This window comes from Neoarius graeffei, chromosome 20 (assembly GCF_027579695.1).
Source record: "Neoarius graeffei isolate fNeoGra1 chromosome 20, fNeoGra1.pri, whole genome shotgun sequence".
Lineage (NCBI taxonomy): Eukaryota > Metazoa > Chordata > Actinopteri > Siluriformes > Ariidae > Neoarius > Neoarius graeffei.
The window spans coordinates 3,157,620-3,169,983 of NC_083588.1; the positions used below are offsets into that span (position 1 = coordinate 3,157,620).

The 12,364-nt window shown below is 40.6% G+C and overlaps 1 protein-coding gene across 3 annotated transcripts; it reads left to right on the forward strand.

Moving 5' to 3' along the window:
- The first annotated feature begins 432 nt into the window (after positions 1-432).
- On the forward strand, positions 433-12,053 carry LOC132868268 (enoyl-CoA delta isomerase 1, mitochondrial-like). Of its 3 annotated transcripts, XM_060901103.1 has the most exons (7): positions 433-1,612; positions 6,844-6,969; positions 8,044-8,171; positions 10,546-10,692; positions 10,781-10,902; positions 11,146-11,324; positions 11,746-12,053. In XM_060901103.1, exons 1-7 carry the CDS (start codon positions 1,027-1,029, stop codon positions 11,910-11,912), a joined length of 1,455 nt encoding a protein of 484 aa, XP_060757086.1. In that variant the 5' UTR covers positions 433-1,026; the 3' UTR covers positions 11,913-12,053. The 3 variants fall into 3 exon arrangements, with proteins under 3 accessions (XP_060757086.1, XP_060757087.1, XP_060757088.1); XM_060901104.1 differs by lacking the exon at positions 6,844-6,969; XM_060901105.1 differs by lacking the exon at positions 11,746-12,053 and having other exon boundaries at positions 10,781-10,964; positions 11,146-11,249.
- The last annotated feature ends 311 nt before the right edge of the window (positions 12,054-12,364 follow it).

Below are 12,364 nucleotides of genomic sequence, written 5' to 3' on the forward strand. Positions count from 1 at the left end.
GAATCCTAATGTACGTTTTTCTTTGACTTAAACGCATATCCAAGTGAAAGTATATTGAAGTATAATGAATACAATTAATCTTTTTTTAATGAAATTTGATAATTTTGTTATAAACTAAATTAGCATTTGTACACGCATCTACACTTATTAGTAAGATAAAAATTGATAAAATAGGAAAAATAATGCTTCCTGAGATTTATATATAAATATAGATATAAAATTTGATCTCAGTTTAGTAATAAATATTCCATGAATAAAAAGATTCTCAATCGCATTGGTTTTGGCTCACTCCCAAATCCCGCACTCTGATAGATATAGTGCACTTAATGGCGCGTGGAGTTTATGGTTTGATGTAGGGCGCCTATGAAGGGGATTGGCCGCCATGTTGGACCGAGCCAAATACAGTGTCATCAACGCACGCGACGCTCTTTTCCCCGGAAGAGGCCGGAACTGTTGCCTGAGGTTGCTGAGGCGCGGAAGCTAACTTGCTAAGCCGCTAGCCGAGTAAAGCCCAGGCCGCTAACCGAATGTCTCATCTCGGTTCTGGGTGCAAAGGGTTTCACTGTGGCCGCCATGAGTTCGCCGCTGTGAACATTTTCCGCGGATTCCACACCGATCATTCGTCAAGACTTCCGCTTTTCCGACCGCCAAATAAGGCAGGTTTAAAACTCAACAACAACAACATCTTTTTGTTTAGCTAGCCTGTTAGCCCGGTTGACGAGTCTGGTTGTTCTTATTTAAACAAACGACTTGTTGTCAGGGTCACAACAACTAGTGAAGTCGAGTCGTAGTCGTGAGTAAATAGTCGCGGAGTCGCGTGCCTGCCATCACAGACCTCCCGATCATGGCGGACAAATCTTATACACCGCGCGCGCGTCGTGCCTGAATATTTATTTATTTATTTATTTATTTATTTATTTTCGATTTTCGATTTAAAAAAAAAAAAACCTCTACTCATTCTTCTTCATTCGACTTTTTGGATAATTTTTTTTTTAAAGTCATAACGTAAACTGTACATGTAAAAAAATGGGTCAAAAGGAAAAAGAAAACCAACCGAAGAACTGCAAGAAGAAGAAGAAGAAGTTGTTGCTGACAGAAGAGCAAAAAGAAAGAAAACGAGAGCAGGAGAAGAGGCGATGGGAGACGGTCAAGTCCAGCTTGTCAGAGGAAGATCGAGAGAACAAGAGAGAAAGAGAGAGAGAAAGAAGGAGAAACTCGAGTTTATCAGAGGAGAAAAGAGCACGCAAGCGAGAGAAAGAGAGAGAGAGAAGAAGGAACATGTCAGAAGAGGAGAAGAAGAGAAGGCGAGACAAGGAGAAGGAACGACGAAGGAACATGTCAGAAGAGGAGAGAGAGAGGAGGCGAGAAAAGGACAGGGAAAGATGGAGAAACATGTCAGAGGAAGAAAGGGAGAGAAGGCGAGTCACGAAAAGAGAGCGAGAAAGAAGGAGAAGCCAGTGTGGCGTGGTGAGTGCAGCTAACTGTTGTCTCCTCAAGCAAACAGCTGCTGATAATTTTGGACAGGAAGACGATGGACCACAAAAAAGGAGAAAAGAAACCTGCACGACGACGAGCGAACAACTGCGGACAGAAAGACTTTCTTCAGCGTCAGGTGAGAATAATTAATATCACCGAGATGCCCTTTTCATTATTCAAACATCACAGTTAGCTGAGTTAAAAACGTCGCCCGACCAAATAGCGTCCGTTTATACTGCAGCAGGAACTACTTTATGGGAGAGTTCGCCAAACTAGAGCGTGACGTACCGTAATATTGCACATGCGCATAAAATTGGTTGGCAAGAACCATTCACAATCGGCGAGTTTTCGTAGCGATTTATCACAGTACGCAAGTTCGTTGCCAACCGATGCTAAGCAAAGATATGCAGCAAAGCTTCCGTACAACAGTGGCACCAAAGTTTTGCCTGATCCTTACAAAGTTACGGACAAATGGGACCCAAATCCAAGCACCTGACCTGACCTGACCTGACCTGACCTTCGGCGATATCTACCTGTCTGTGATCGACACGCATTCGATATGCACAAAAGAATCAATGAAAGCTGACAAGTCTCTTGACGCATACAAGTAAGTGTGAATTATTCAGTTGTTTTATTGAAATACTTATTTATATTTGCTTTTTGTGCCTAATAATAAGACATAAAGATTAAATCGGCACAATATAATCTTTGAAACATAAGTTCATCTTGTTGCTTCACACACACACACCAAAGATATACAGTACAGTACTAAACTTCAGCAAGTTCTACATTTCGAACGCACAAGCAGTGTTTTAAATCCAGGCTGTACTATTTATCTTGAAATACATATCATGACAAGTTCGACCAATCTTCTAATGTCGAATGTTTATACTGCAAAAAGTACGTAAATTTGCTGCGAGTGCGTTTGCGGAAATCGTACTCGTGTCCTGCATGCAAATCAGCTGCTCGTGCGTTTTTACTCATCTTTTGGTTGATATCTAAGCAATGTCCAAGCATAACGAATTATTCCTGATGAGGAAATTTTATCGAATATCATATTAAACTGCAAAACAAAATAATAAAAAATCACGTGTCTTACCAGATATAAAGTGTCGAAAGCAAACACGGTCGTTGTCGGTCGGTTCCCGCTTGTCACGCTTAATTGCTGCGATCCAAAGCTTTCGGCGAGCTTCAGGTTTCTTTGCTGTGCGGTAAACGCTCTTGGGATCATTCTTATCAAATCTGTATGTGCAGCCGATAACACGGCACGACACGACTGTAATTAATTAATGACCGATAACTCTGATCGGCCATTTATGAATAGCTTCTTGCCAACCAAAACATCAGGTGACCATTTAGTGAGGTCACAGCGAACGCTCCCATACTGTAAAAGGAACTGCAACAGAAGAGCAAGCCTGTATTTGTCACACACTCACTCAAGCACAGTGAAATTCCTTTCTGCGTTTAAAGGAGAACTGAAGTCAATTTTTAAACTTGCTTTATTTCTTAATTAACACACTATTCAATTATTATAGATGAAAGTCTTCCGGAAATCCGGATATTTGACAAAACTCTTGAAAATCTCCGGTTTCCCGAATAGAGAAATTTATTTTTCGCGTTCCTAGACGCGGCGTAATACTTCGCATCGTCCTCGCATGGGCGCAGTCCTTAAAGGATATGGGACATGAAACATAAATGCACGCTATATCAGTTTCTTTCCATTAAAAATATGAATTAATTGCATCAACAAATACAAAATCATCTATTAAATTCAGCAAAATCGTTATATTCGTGATGACAGGGATGTGATTTTTCCGCAAATTCTCGGAATTCCGCTTTTTTTCACCTCAAAACTTGAAGAAAAATCGGAAAAAATTTTTTTCCCTCATCCACATTCGTATCCTATTCGTTCCGACTTTGTTTGAAAGATGGCAGCCTCGGATTTGCATCTTTACGTTCGATCACGGAGGCTGCCATCTTTCAACTCTTTGTTTGAAGCGAGCTTACGTACAGCTATCAAACAAGCGCGTTCGTTGGTTGTTACAGAGCGATGAGCCAATCACGTACCTCGTTTCATCTCAATGACGTAATTGCGTAAATGACGTAATTACGTCAATGAGATGAAACGAGGTACGTGATTGGCTCATCGCTCTGTAACAACCAATGAACGCGCTTGTTAGATAGCTGTACGTAAGCTCGCTTCAAACAAAGAGTTGAAAGATGGCAACCCAGCGCTCGAAACTAACGGTGTCCCGACATCCCGGGGACCATAAAAAATGTCATCGGGACAAAATTATAATATCTGGGACAATCCCGGGACAATGGAAAAAAATAGATCTAGAGACGATAATTCCCCCGGGGGAAATCGTGAGAGTGATGCAGTGCGCGTAGCAGTCACAGTTGCCGGAGCTGAGCTGGACTGTATTTTTGTCTGTCTCTGCTCAGCGTGCGGGTGGGGGAGGAGCACACAAAAAGGGCAGCTTTCCGTCAGAGCGCTCCCTCCAAACAACGGGGGTTTACACGAAAACGGAAGGAGATATTCACAAAATTATTTCACATTGAGTGCCACAAGGGTCTCCTGAACACACTGATGTACTTTTTTTGTCTGTAGTGTAAAAATTGAGGTCACTAGAGCGAGTTAAAAACGAGTGGCTTTTCTGATTTAACAGTCAAAGCGCAGCCACGTTTATAATGGCAGTCTATGGGGCTGCGCGCCTGCCCTCTCCTCACTTTCAGGCTTCTCATTCAAAAACTGCAAGTCCTGTCGCTCAGGGAGACACATTGTGTGAATCAGGACAAGTGTGGCTACTACTTTTGAGAAAATTATGTGTGTAGAGTGAAAATTGGGGCTGAAAACACAGTTTAAATGAGAAAGTTTGAGCTATTTTTCCAAGCTCTCTACACTGTAACTTAACGAGCTCCACTGGTGTGTAACGCAATAGACACCCATTATAAAGCCGGAATTTCTCCAGGAACCCACATGGTGTTTGAGCCGGGACTGAGCCAAAAGTATAGAACCTAGCAAAAAGTTGAATGCCAGATCCACAGAGGAGAAGTTTCTCTACGTTTTAAAGTTTGAATCATGTCTCTAGGTGAAAGCATGCCAGAGCAGCGGATGTTTGAAAATGTGTGTAGTTTTTCAAATAATTCCATAGAAATGAATGGGAAATTTATCTAGGTCAAAGAAAATGAAATTAAGCACTGTAAATAATGTAAATGATTTCTATGACTAAAGGTTACAATAAAAAAAACGTGCATTACATTGCTTTGTTTGCACTTATGATATGACACTTATCCAAAGTGACTTTACGTTTTTTACAGTGTTACAGTCCCTGTAGCAACGTTGGGGGGGTAGGTGCTTTGCTCAAGGGCATTTCATCCATTGATGGTATGGCTGATGGCTTTCAAAACATCTCTGAATGGGGCAACAGGTATATTACATAAAAATGGATAACGGTAATGGTGAAAATGATAAGTTGGCCTTATATATGCCAACAGATATTCAAGGTATAAGTAGATGAAATGAACATAAAAGGGGTCTTATTTTCAACTAAAGTGTACTGCAGATGTAGGGAGTTGAAACATTTTCTGAATGAGCTAGTTGGCCCCTTTAAATAAACGGGTATCTATTCATACAGTGAGATCGCCAAAGTTTAATAAACTGAAAATGCAATAACTGTAATTTTGAAGTAGATGATGTATAGTACATGTCACTTGTGTTTTGTGACTTATTGTAAAAATGATATAAAGGGTTCAAAATCGCATAGTTACAAATATAATAGTAACTTCATATGATAATATTAACCACTGGTTATTTCAGAGAGGAAAAAAATGGGGACACTATTGCTTCCATTCGGGACAATACAACACAGAATTCGGGACCACTGGGGGACACAAAGAAAAAAAGTTAATTTCGAGCCCTGTGGCAACCTCCGTGATCGAGCGTAAAGATGCAAATCGAGTTAAAGAAATCGACAGAATAGTGAAAAAAAAGTTCCGCTGGGAATGGTTGGAGAAAAACCGCGGCTCGCCTCGGGGCGAATTACGTCACAAGGTGCAGGGCTAGCGGGCACTGCTCGCACTGGTTCTTTGGGGTGTGTGTGAGTGAGAGAGTGTGTGTGTGAGCGAGTGTGTGTGTGTGTGTGTGTGTGTGTGTGTGAGCGAGCGAGAGTGTGTGTGTGTGTGAGAGTGAGCGAGAGTGTGTGTGTGTCAGAGTTGCATGTTGACCATTAAATTGGCTTGAATTTGTTAATTATGACAAGTTTTTTCTTGTGTGTTTGCTTGCCATTTTAGTACAATTTTTAAGTCAGAAAACCCCAGAACCCAGGAGCTTCGGGGGGCTTCCCCCCTTGTCCCCCCACCAGGCCACTGCCCTGGACCAGCTGGGGGCCTGTGGCCCCCAGACCCCCGGCTAAAATTTTCAGATAATTTCACCAACCCAAATCACATCCCTGAGAACAGGATAAAGCGGCTAGAGATAATGAGATGAGATGAGATTTCAAACACTTGTAACTCGCTATAGCAGTGACAAAATAGCGATCAAAAATGCATTTGTATATTTAATAAAATGAGATCAATAGAATTTTGATGATAAATTTGCCTTCGGTTCTCCTTTAAATTAGTTAATGCCCCTCACAGCACTTGTTTGTTACCCCAGTCCCACAGCTTGTTTGTATGTTTGTAATCACAGTTCTTGGACATGTATTTTTTTATTTTCTACATAATTTTTGCCCCTTTTAATCATGCGTTTAATTAATGATTTAGTTTGTTGATTTTTTTTCTTTCTTGTTTTGTTTTCAATACGATATGATATTTTTCCAATATGTTTTTTTTTTTTGGTATTCGTGTCTCAGCAATGGTGAAATTGAATTTGTAAATAAAATCACTGCCCTGATTCTCCTCGTCAGACCAGCGCTGTTCTCTTTCTGGATATGTTTTGTTCAGCATAAAGAAACAGTATAGTAACTATAACGGTAAAGAAATAAAACAAAAGAGTCTGGCGATGATGTAAGAAAATTCTACAACCCAGAAACAGATGGGAGCTCTGCTTTTAGGCAGTGACTCAATCTATGTATTATTTTTTCCTGGCATCAATATGTCATGAAGTTAATTCTTCAACATGAAAAAAGAATTCGATAGACCTGTTAAGAGTGCATTGAATTGATATTTATTTCCCCCAAAGACAGTGGTTCAATCCCAAATGCCCTTCATGAGACATCGAGTGCACTAGATCGGGTGCACAGGTGATGAGTTCACGCCCAGTGGAGCGCCCTTACTGAAATAAAGTCATGTCGATTTCAAAGCCAAGTCAAAACCAGGAAGTTTGTGTTCATCTTCACATGATTCCTTTTCTCCTGAATTTCTCAGGATCTTCTCAGCTCTTCTCTGGAGCCAGTAAACATGGCAGAACCTCCATTTTGTCCTCCTTCGGTTCCAGCAATAGAAATTCATCATCTTCATCCAAAATTAATGTGGACCTGGACAGCAGCACTGGTACGAATGATTGCCCAGGGATGGAGTCGGAGTAATCATCATCATAATCTTTATTTATATTGCACAATTCACTGTGTGAATAGAAAATAAACAGCCTAAAGGCAGTGACGGAAAGAAAGAAAAAACATGTCAAAAAAACAGAGTAAAAGTGTGACGATTAAAATAATATAAAACATTTAATGAATAGTTAAGAAAATAAATTTGTCAAAAATACAAGATAAAAATAAGAGTAAGAAGAATAATAGGAGTGACAAAGAAGGTACTACCAATCAGAAATCAACTACAGTCAATAAAAATAATATAAAAGTAGTCATGTCAAAGTGTGACTGAAGATTTCAAGCGAACGTGAAGAAGAACATTGAAATAAATAGAAGTCAGTTCTTTATTTTTGAACTAATTTGTCACCCAAACCGAATTAAAAGTTTCCGCCAGATTTTAAAAGAAGTTTCTGAAAAGCTGATTTTCTTTGTGCTCATGTCTGAACACTCATCACCGAGAAAGTGCAAAGCACGTTCCTGACACGGCTCGTTTCATGTCGTGATGCTGACGAAACTCCATAAAAGGTCACGTGCGCAGACAGCAGGGGGACGAAGCGAACAACCGGGGGAAGACTGAAGAACAGCAGCGGAGGTTATTTTGACTCGCTTCTGTGCCAATAAAATACTGAATGATAATCATCATAAGAATAACATAAATAATAAGAAGCAAGCAGTAAATCTCGATGGTTCTCGATGCTTGTCTTTGTCCCTGCCCTCGTCAATAAGCATGAGGACGAGTATTTGATCGTCACTGTGCATCAGGGCGTCCGCGATCAGCTTTAAACAAAATAAAAATAACCTCTGCAGTAGATTCCTGCTATAAACACAAGTAATCGATCAGATTAAATGATTTGAACTCGGTCAAATTGAGGTTTACATGAGTTAGTGTTCTTCTGCGTAAAAGTCCACACGCTCAGGAGCGTGAGCAGGAGACGAACGTTTTTCACAATTTACAGGATTTTCATGACATTCTGCGTGTTCAGGTTTTATTGATATGTTTATTATTGTTTTATTGAGACGTGATTGTTTGGTGCAGGGATTGCTGTGGTGAAGTTCCAGAACCCACCGGTGAACAGCATGAGTCTGGACTTTCTGACCGAGTTCTCCATCAGTTTAGAGAAACTGGAGCTGGATAAGAGCTGCAGAGGAGTGATTTTCACCTCGGTACGTCACGACACGCAGGATTTCAGAAGTTAGAAAAAAATAGAATAAATATGGAAAGAAGCATTTTTATTGATTTATTTAGATTCAGAATGATCCAGATTCCCAGGCATGACCAGATGAAAGTTTCAAATTGGAGAATTTAAAAATGTGCGGGTGTTTTCTCTGAAAAACACATGGAATAAATCACAAACTAATTCAGAAATTAGTAATGCTTATTAATAATAAATCCTTTTTCAGGATTTCATCATGCACTTGTCATCAAGAATTTATTTTTCTCATTTAGTTTCTGTCACAAATCTAACTAATTAGCACACATTCACCAAAGGTGAAGTGAATATCGGAGAATAATAACCAAGATGAAGTCGATATTTATTTAATTTAATTTTATTTATTTTTTGTTCTTTAGTATATATTTTAGATATTTATTTTAAAAAATGTAAAAAAAAAAAAAATATGAAATGTATTTCAGTCTTCAAAAGCAGCATGTAAATGTAATAAAGTCGCAGCACGGACTTGTTTCACTGATCTACGCCGAGTCACATAAAATACTTTTGTTTTGAAATCGATAAAATAAATCCCAATCCCATCTTCCCTTTGAATAGTTTTAGACCAAACTTCGGAGCATCTTTAGTGCTTTTCGGAACAGAATTTTCCTTCTTCATGTGTAATTCTTCCTCACTTACGGTGACGAAGCGTTCGGTCGCCATTTTGCCAAGTCGCTCGAAGTGATTGGTCGAGAAATTCGGACTATTTCTCGATAATCAGTGCGCACGATTTCCGACAATCACCTCCGTATTTATACTAATATTGTTTTTGTCACAGTTTTTGCCCTCTTGCCTCTGCACACCACCACAACGGATTAGAAATACGTGAACCATTTAGGAATTACGGTCTTTTTTCATGTTGTCCCTTCATTCTCACCAGCTCAAAAGTAATTGGGCAAATAATTCTGTTCTTATGGTGATGATACACGGGGCAACTTTTTGGGCAATGTTGCCGAGCAATGTTGCTGGCAACGGGCAACTAGGTGAGACACAGGGCAACTTTTCAGGGCAACTAACAATGGGCAACAACAGTTAGCAACGGCAGTTTACAGTTAGCTAAAAAAAAATCGATGTCTTAATTTTTGCTGTGACCATTTAATCAAGCTGTCTGTCGTTTTTTAGAGCTTTGGTGAGGTAAATTCCTCCATATAGAATATTAAAATAACAACTTACCGGCATAAAAACAGATGAGGAGTCTCTCCATCTCTTCACTCCACTGACACTGAGCGGCCGCCATATTTGTTTGAAATTTCTGATCCGAACCTCACCGGAGGTCACATGACTCGATACTCGCGTTCTGATTGGCTTATCTCAAAAAGTTGCCAGAGATTATCAAAACCATTTAGAAAGAAACAATGTTTCCCAATCTCAATAGAAAAGAGTCAAAACGCAATTCCCCAGCAACATTGCTCGGCAACATTGCCCAAAAAGTTGCCCCGTGTATCGTCACCATTACACTTCTGTTCTCACTTGGAGACATTTTCAAGCCAAGTCTCATTGAGCCTTTCTGTTCTAACGTGTCACCAGTCGTTTGCATCTTGAGGTAAACCATGTATTTTCATTCACAACGGCATCTCGTGACTGTCGACTTTGACGACCTCCTCAAGAGTGTTCTTGACTTGGCTCGATGTTGTGAAAGAGCTTTTCTTCACTCAGGAAGGAATTCTCCAATCATCCACTTTCGCTGTCTTCCAGGACTTTTTGGTGTTGCTGAACTCGCCAGTGCATTAGCATTACGGCTTTTTGAAAAAGAATGAACCAAGCTTTTCGATTTGGCCACTCCAACAGTTTCTCTCTCTCTCTCTCTCTCTCTCTCTCTCTCTCTCTCTCTCTCCGTTTGGTCTGTTTTGTTTTTTCAGTCCAATGATGGCCTCCTTCACTTGCATTGACATCTCTTGGGACTGCGTATTGAGAGTCCCTGTGAACAGCTGCCAAATGCAAATTCAGCCCTTGGAATCAACTCCAGACCTTCTGAATGTCATGAAATATCGACCAAACAGGCCATAAATGGGCATGAAACTGCTTTTCGGTCAATTTAAATGGAGAGACGATGTAAAAAAAAAAAAAATGTCTGCGACATTTCAGATCCATCGTGGTGGTGCGCAGAGGCAAAATGACATTGAGTCACTGTCTAAACACTTACAGACTTGAGTGTATGTCATCGAATAATGTTTGTTCATTTCATCATCATTATGGATTTTTGAGTTAGATCAGATCAATCGCTCTTTTCTTTCATGTTATTTCAAGGGGAAAAAAACAAAGAAAAGGGGGAAACATCGTACTCTTGCAATTTTTTTACGAGACCATTAAACCAGCCCGTGTCTTTCCAGGCTCAGCCGAAGGTTTTCTCCGCGGGCCTGGACATCTTAGAGATGTACGGTAAGAATCCGGAGCACTACGCTGAGTTCTGGAAGTCCGTCCAGGACATGTGGCTCAAACTTTACGGCTACAGAAAGATCACCATCGCTGCCATCAACGTGAGTCTCCTTGAACTTTCACCAAACACCAAACTCTGATGAAGCTCCCTCACCTCGGTGTGTGCTTGTGATTTTCTTTTGTTCTCAGGGTTCCAGTCCCGCAGGTGGGTGTCTGTTATCCTTGTCATGTGACTACAGGATCATGGCGGCCGATCCTCACTACAGAATCGGCCTCAACGAGACGCAGCTCGGCATCGTCGCCCCCTTCTGGTGCGTGAGTGGATACGCAGTGAGCGGGACAAGTATTCCGACACTTTGGTTTTTATTTCAAGGTGCACAAATTTCTTGGAAGAGAAGAAACATTTGTACATTCTGAAGTGTTTTAAATTGCAGTTTTATCTTTCTTGGTCTTTTTTTTTAAATATCTTTTTTTTTTCTCAGTTTCTATTACCTTCTTAGCTACTGTTCTACCTTATATATTTTTTCATGCAAACGTGTGTGTGTGTGTGTCAGGTTTAAGGACACGATGGTGAACACAGTGGGTCACAGAACCACAGAGCTTTCTCTCCAGTTCGGTCTGATGTACAGTCCTTCTGATGCCCTGAAGATCGGCCTGGTGGACCAGCTGGTTCCTGAGGAGAACCTTATCAGCACAGCCACTGAAACCATGACCAAGTGGTTTGCTGTTCCAGGTCAGAACCTTCCTTTCTTCTGACCTTCAGTGCCTCCAGAGCGCCTTTCTGTTTTCATCCCACTCTTGAGAAAAGGGCGCCAGTATTTAACTGTATGTGTCAGGAGATAGACATTTTTACTGAAATCCAGCTTTAAAACGAAAACTGAAATGAAATCAGTCGATTTGAATGAACTCCAGAAGTATTGGTACCCTAAACAAAAATAAGCAGAGATCAATCAATCAAATACACGCAGTCGGTATATAGATTTATACCTGAAACAGTGTAATGTCATGTACACACACACACACACACACACACACACACATTTTGAAACAACACCTATATTTCACTGTGTGAGGTCACGTTTGTATTAATCATTTAAAATGCAAAATAAATTTCTCATGCTGCATGATGAATCTCTGATGCGTTTGATCCACAGATCACGCCCGTGAGATCAGCAAATCCATGATGAGGAAGCCGACGCTGGACCGACTGCTGGCCAGCCGAGAAGCTGATACTAAAAACTTTGTGAACTTCATCAGTAAAGACTCGATCCAGAAGTCTCTGGGGCTGTACCTGACCATGCTGAAGCAGAGGAAGGCGTGAACGCGGGACTGACTCTCACCTCCGTGCCTCCTGTTCTGTCTCTTTCTCTCTTCAGTGTTGGGGCTGGATCACCTCCTTCAGTTTTCCCTGCAGTTCTGTTCTTGGATTTGTTTGTAAATTAAACATCCACTGATGTCCGATTACCGTGTGTCTGTCTGTCTGTCTGTCTGTCTGTCCAACGTGAATAACCTCTCGGTTCTCAGTGATGGAGACTTGCCTGATTTATTTATCTTTGATGAATCGTTTCCATTTTATTTTTTCAAAATATGCAGCAACTAGAAAAACTGTTGGCCTATCTTCAAAAACACATCATGTAAAATAATTTCCTGTTCAGAAAATTAAAGAGGAACTAATTCAGTCTTTCCATGAAAGAATGATCAGCATAAGTAGTCGACATCCTTCAGTCTCAAGACGATGGAGTTGCGCTCTGGGTGTTGATTCTGGTACAGCGC

What these genes read in the sequence shown, in the direction of transcription:
- LOC132868268 (XM_060901103.1), top strand. Translation starts at nt 1,027, where the DNA reads ATGGGTCAAAAGGAAAAAGAAAACCAACCGAAGAACTGCAAGAAGAAG. An exon ending in GAGGAGTGATTTTCACCTCG is followed by an intron (nt 8,172 to 10,545) that starts GTACGTCACGAC and finishes GTGTCTTTCCAG; the next exon opens with GCTCAGCCGAAGGTTTTCTC. An exon ending in CAAGTGGTTTGCTGTTCCAG is followed by an intron (nt 11,325 to 11,745) that starts GTCAGAACCTTC and finishes TTTGATCCACAG; the next exon opens with ATCACGCCCGTGAGATCAGC.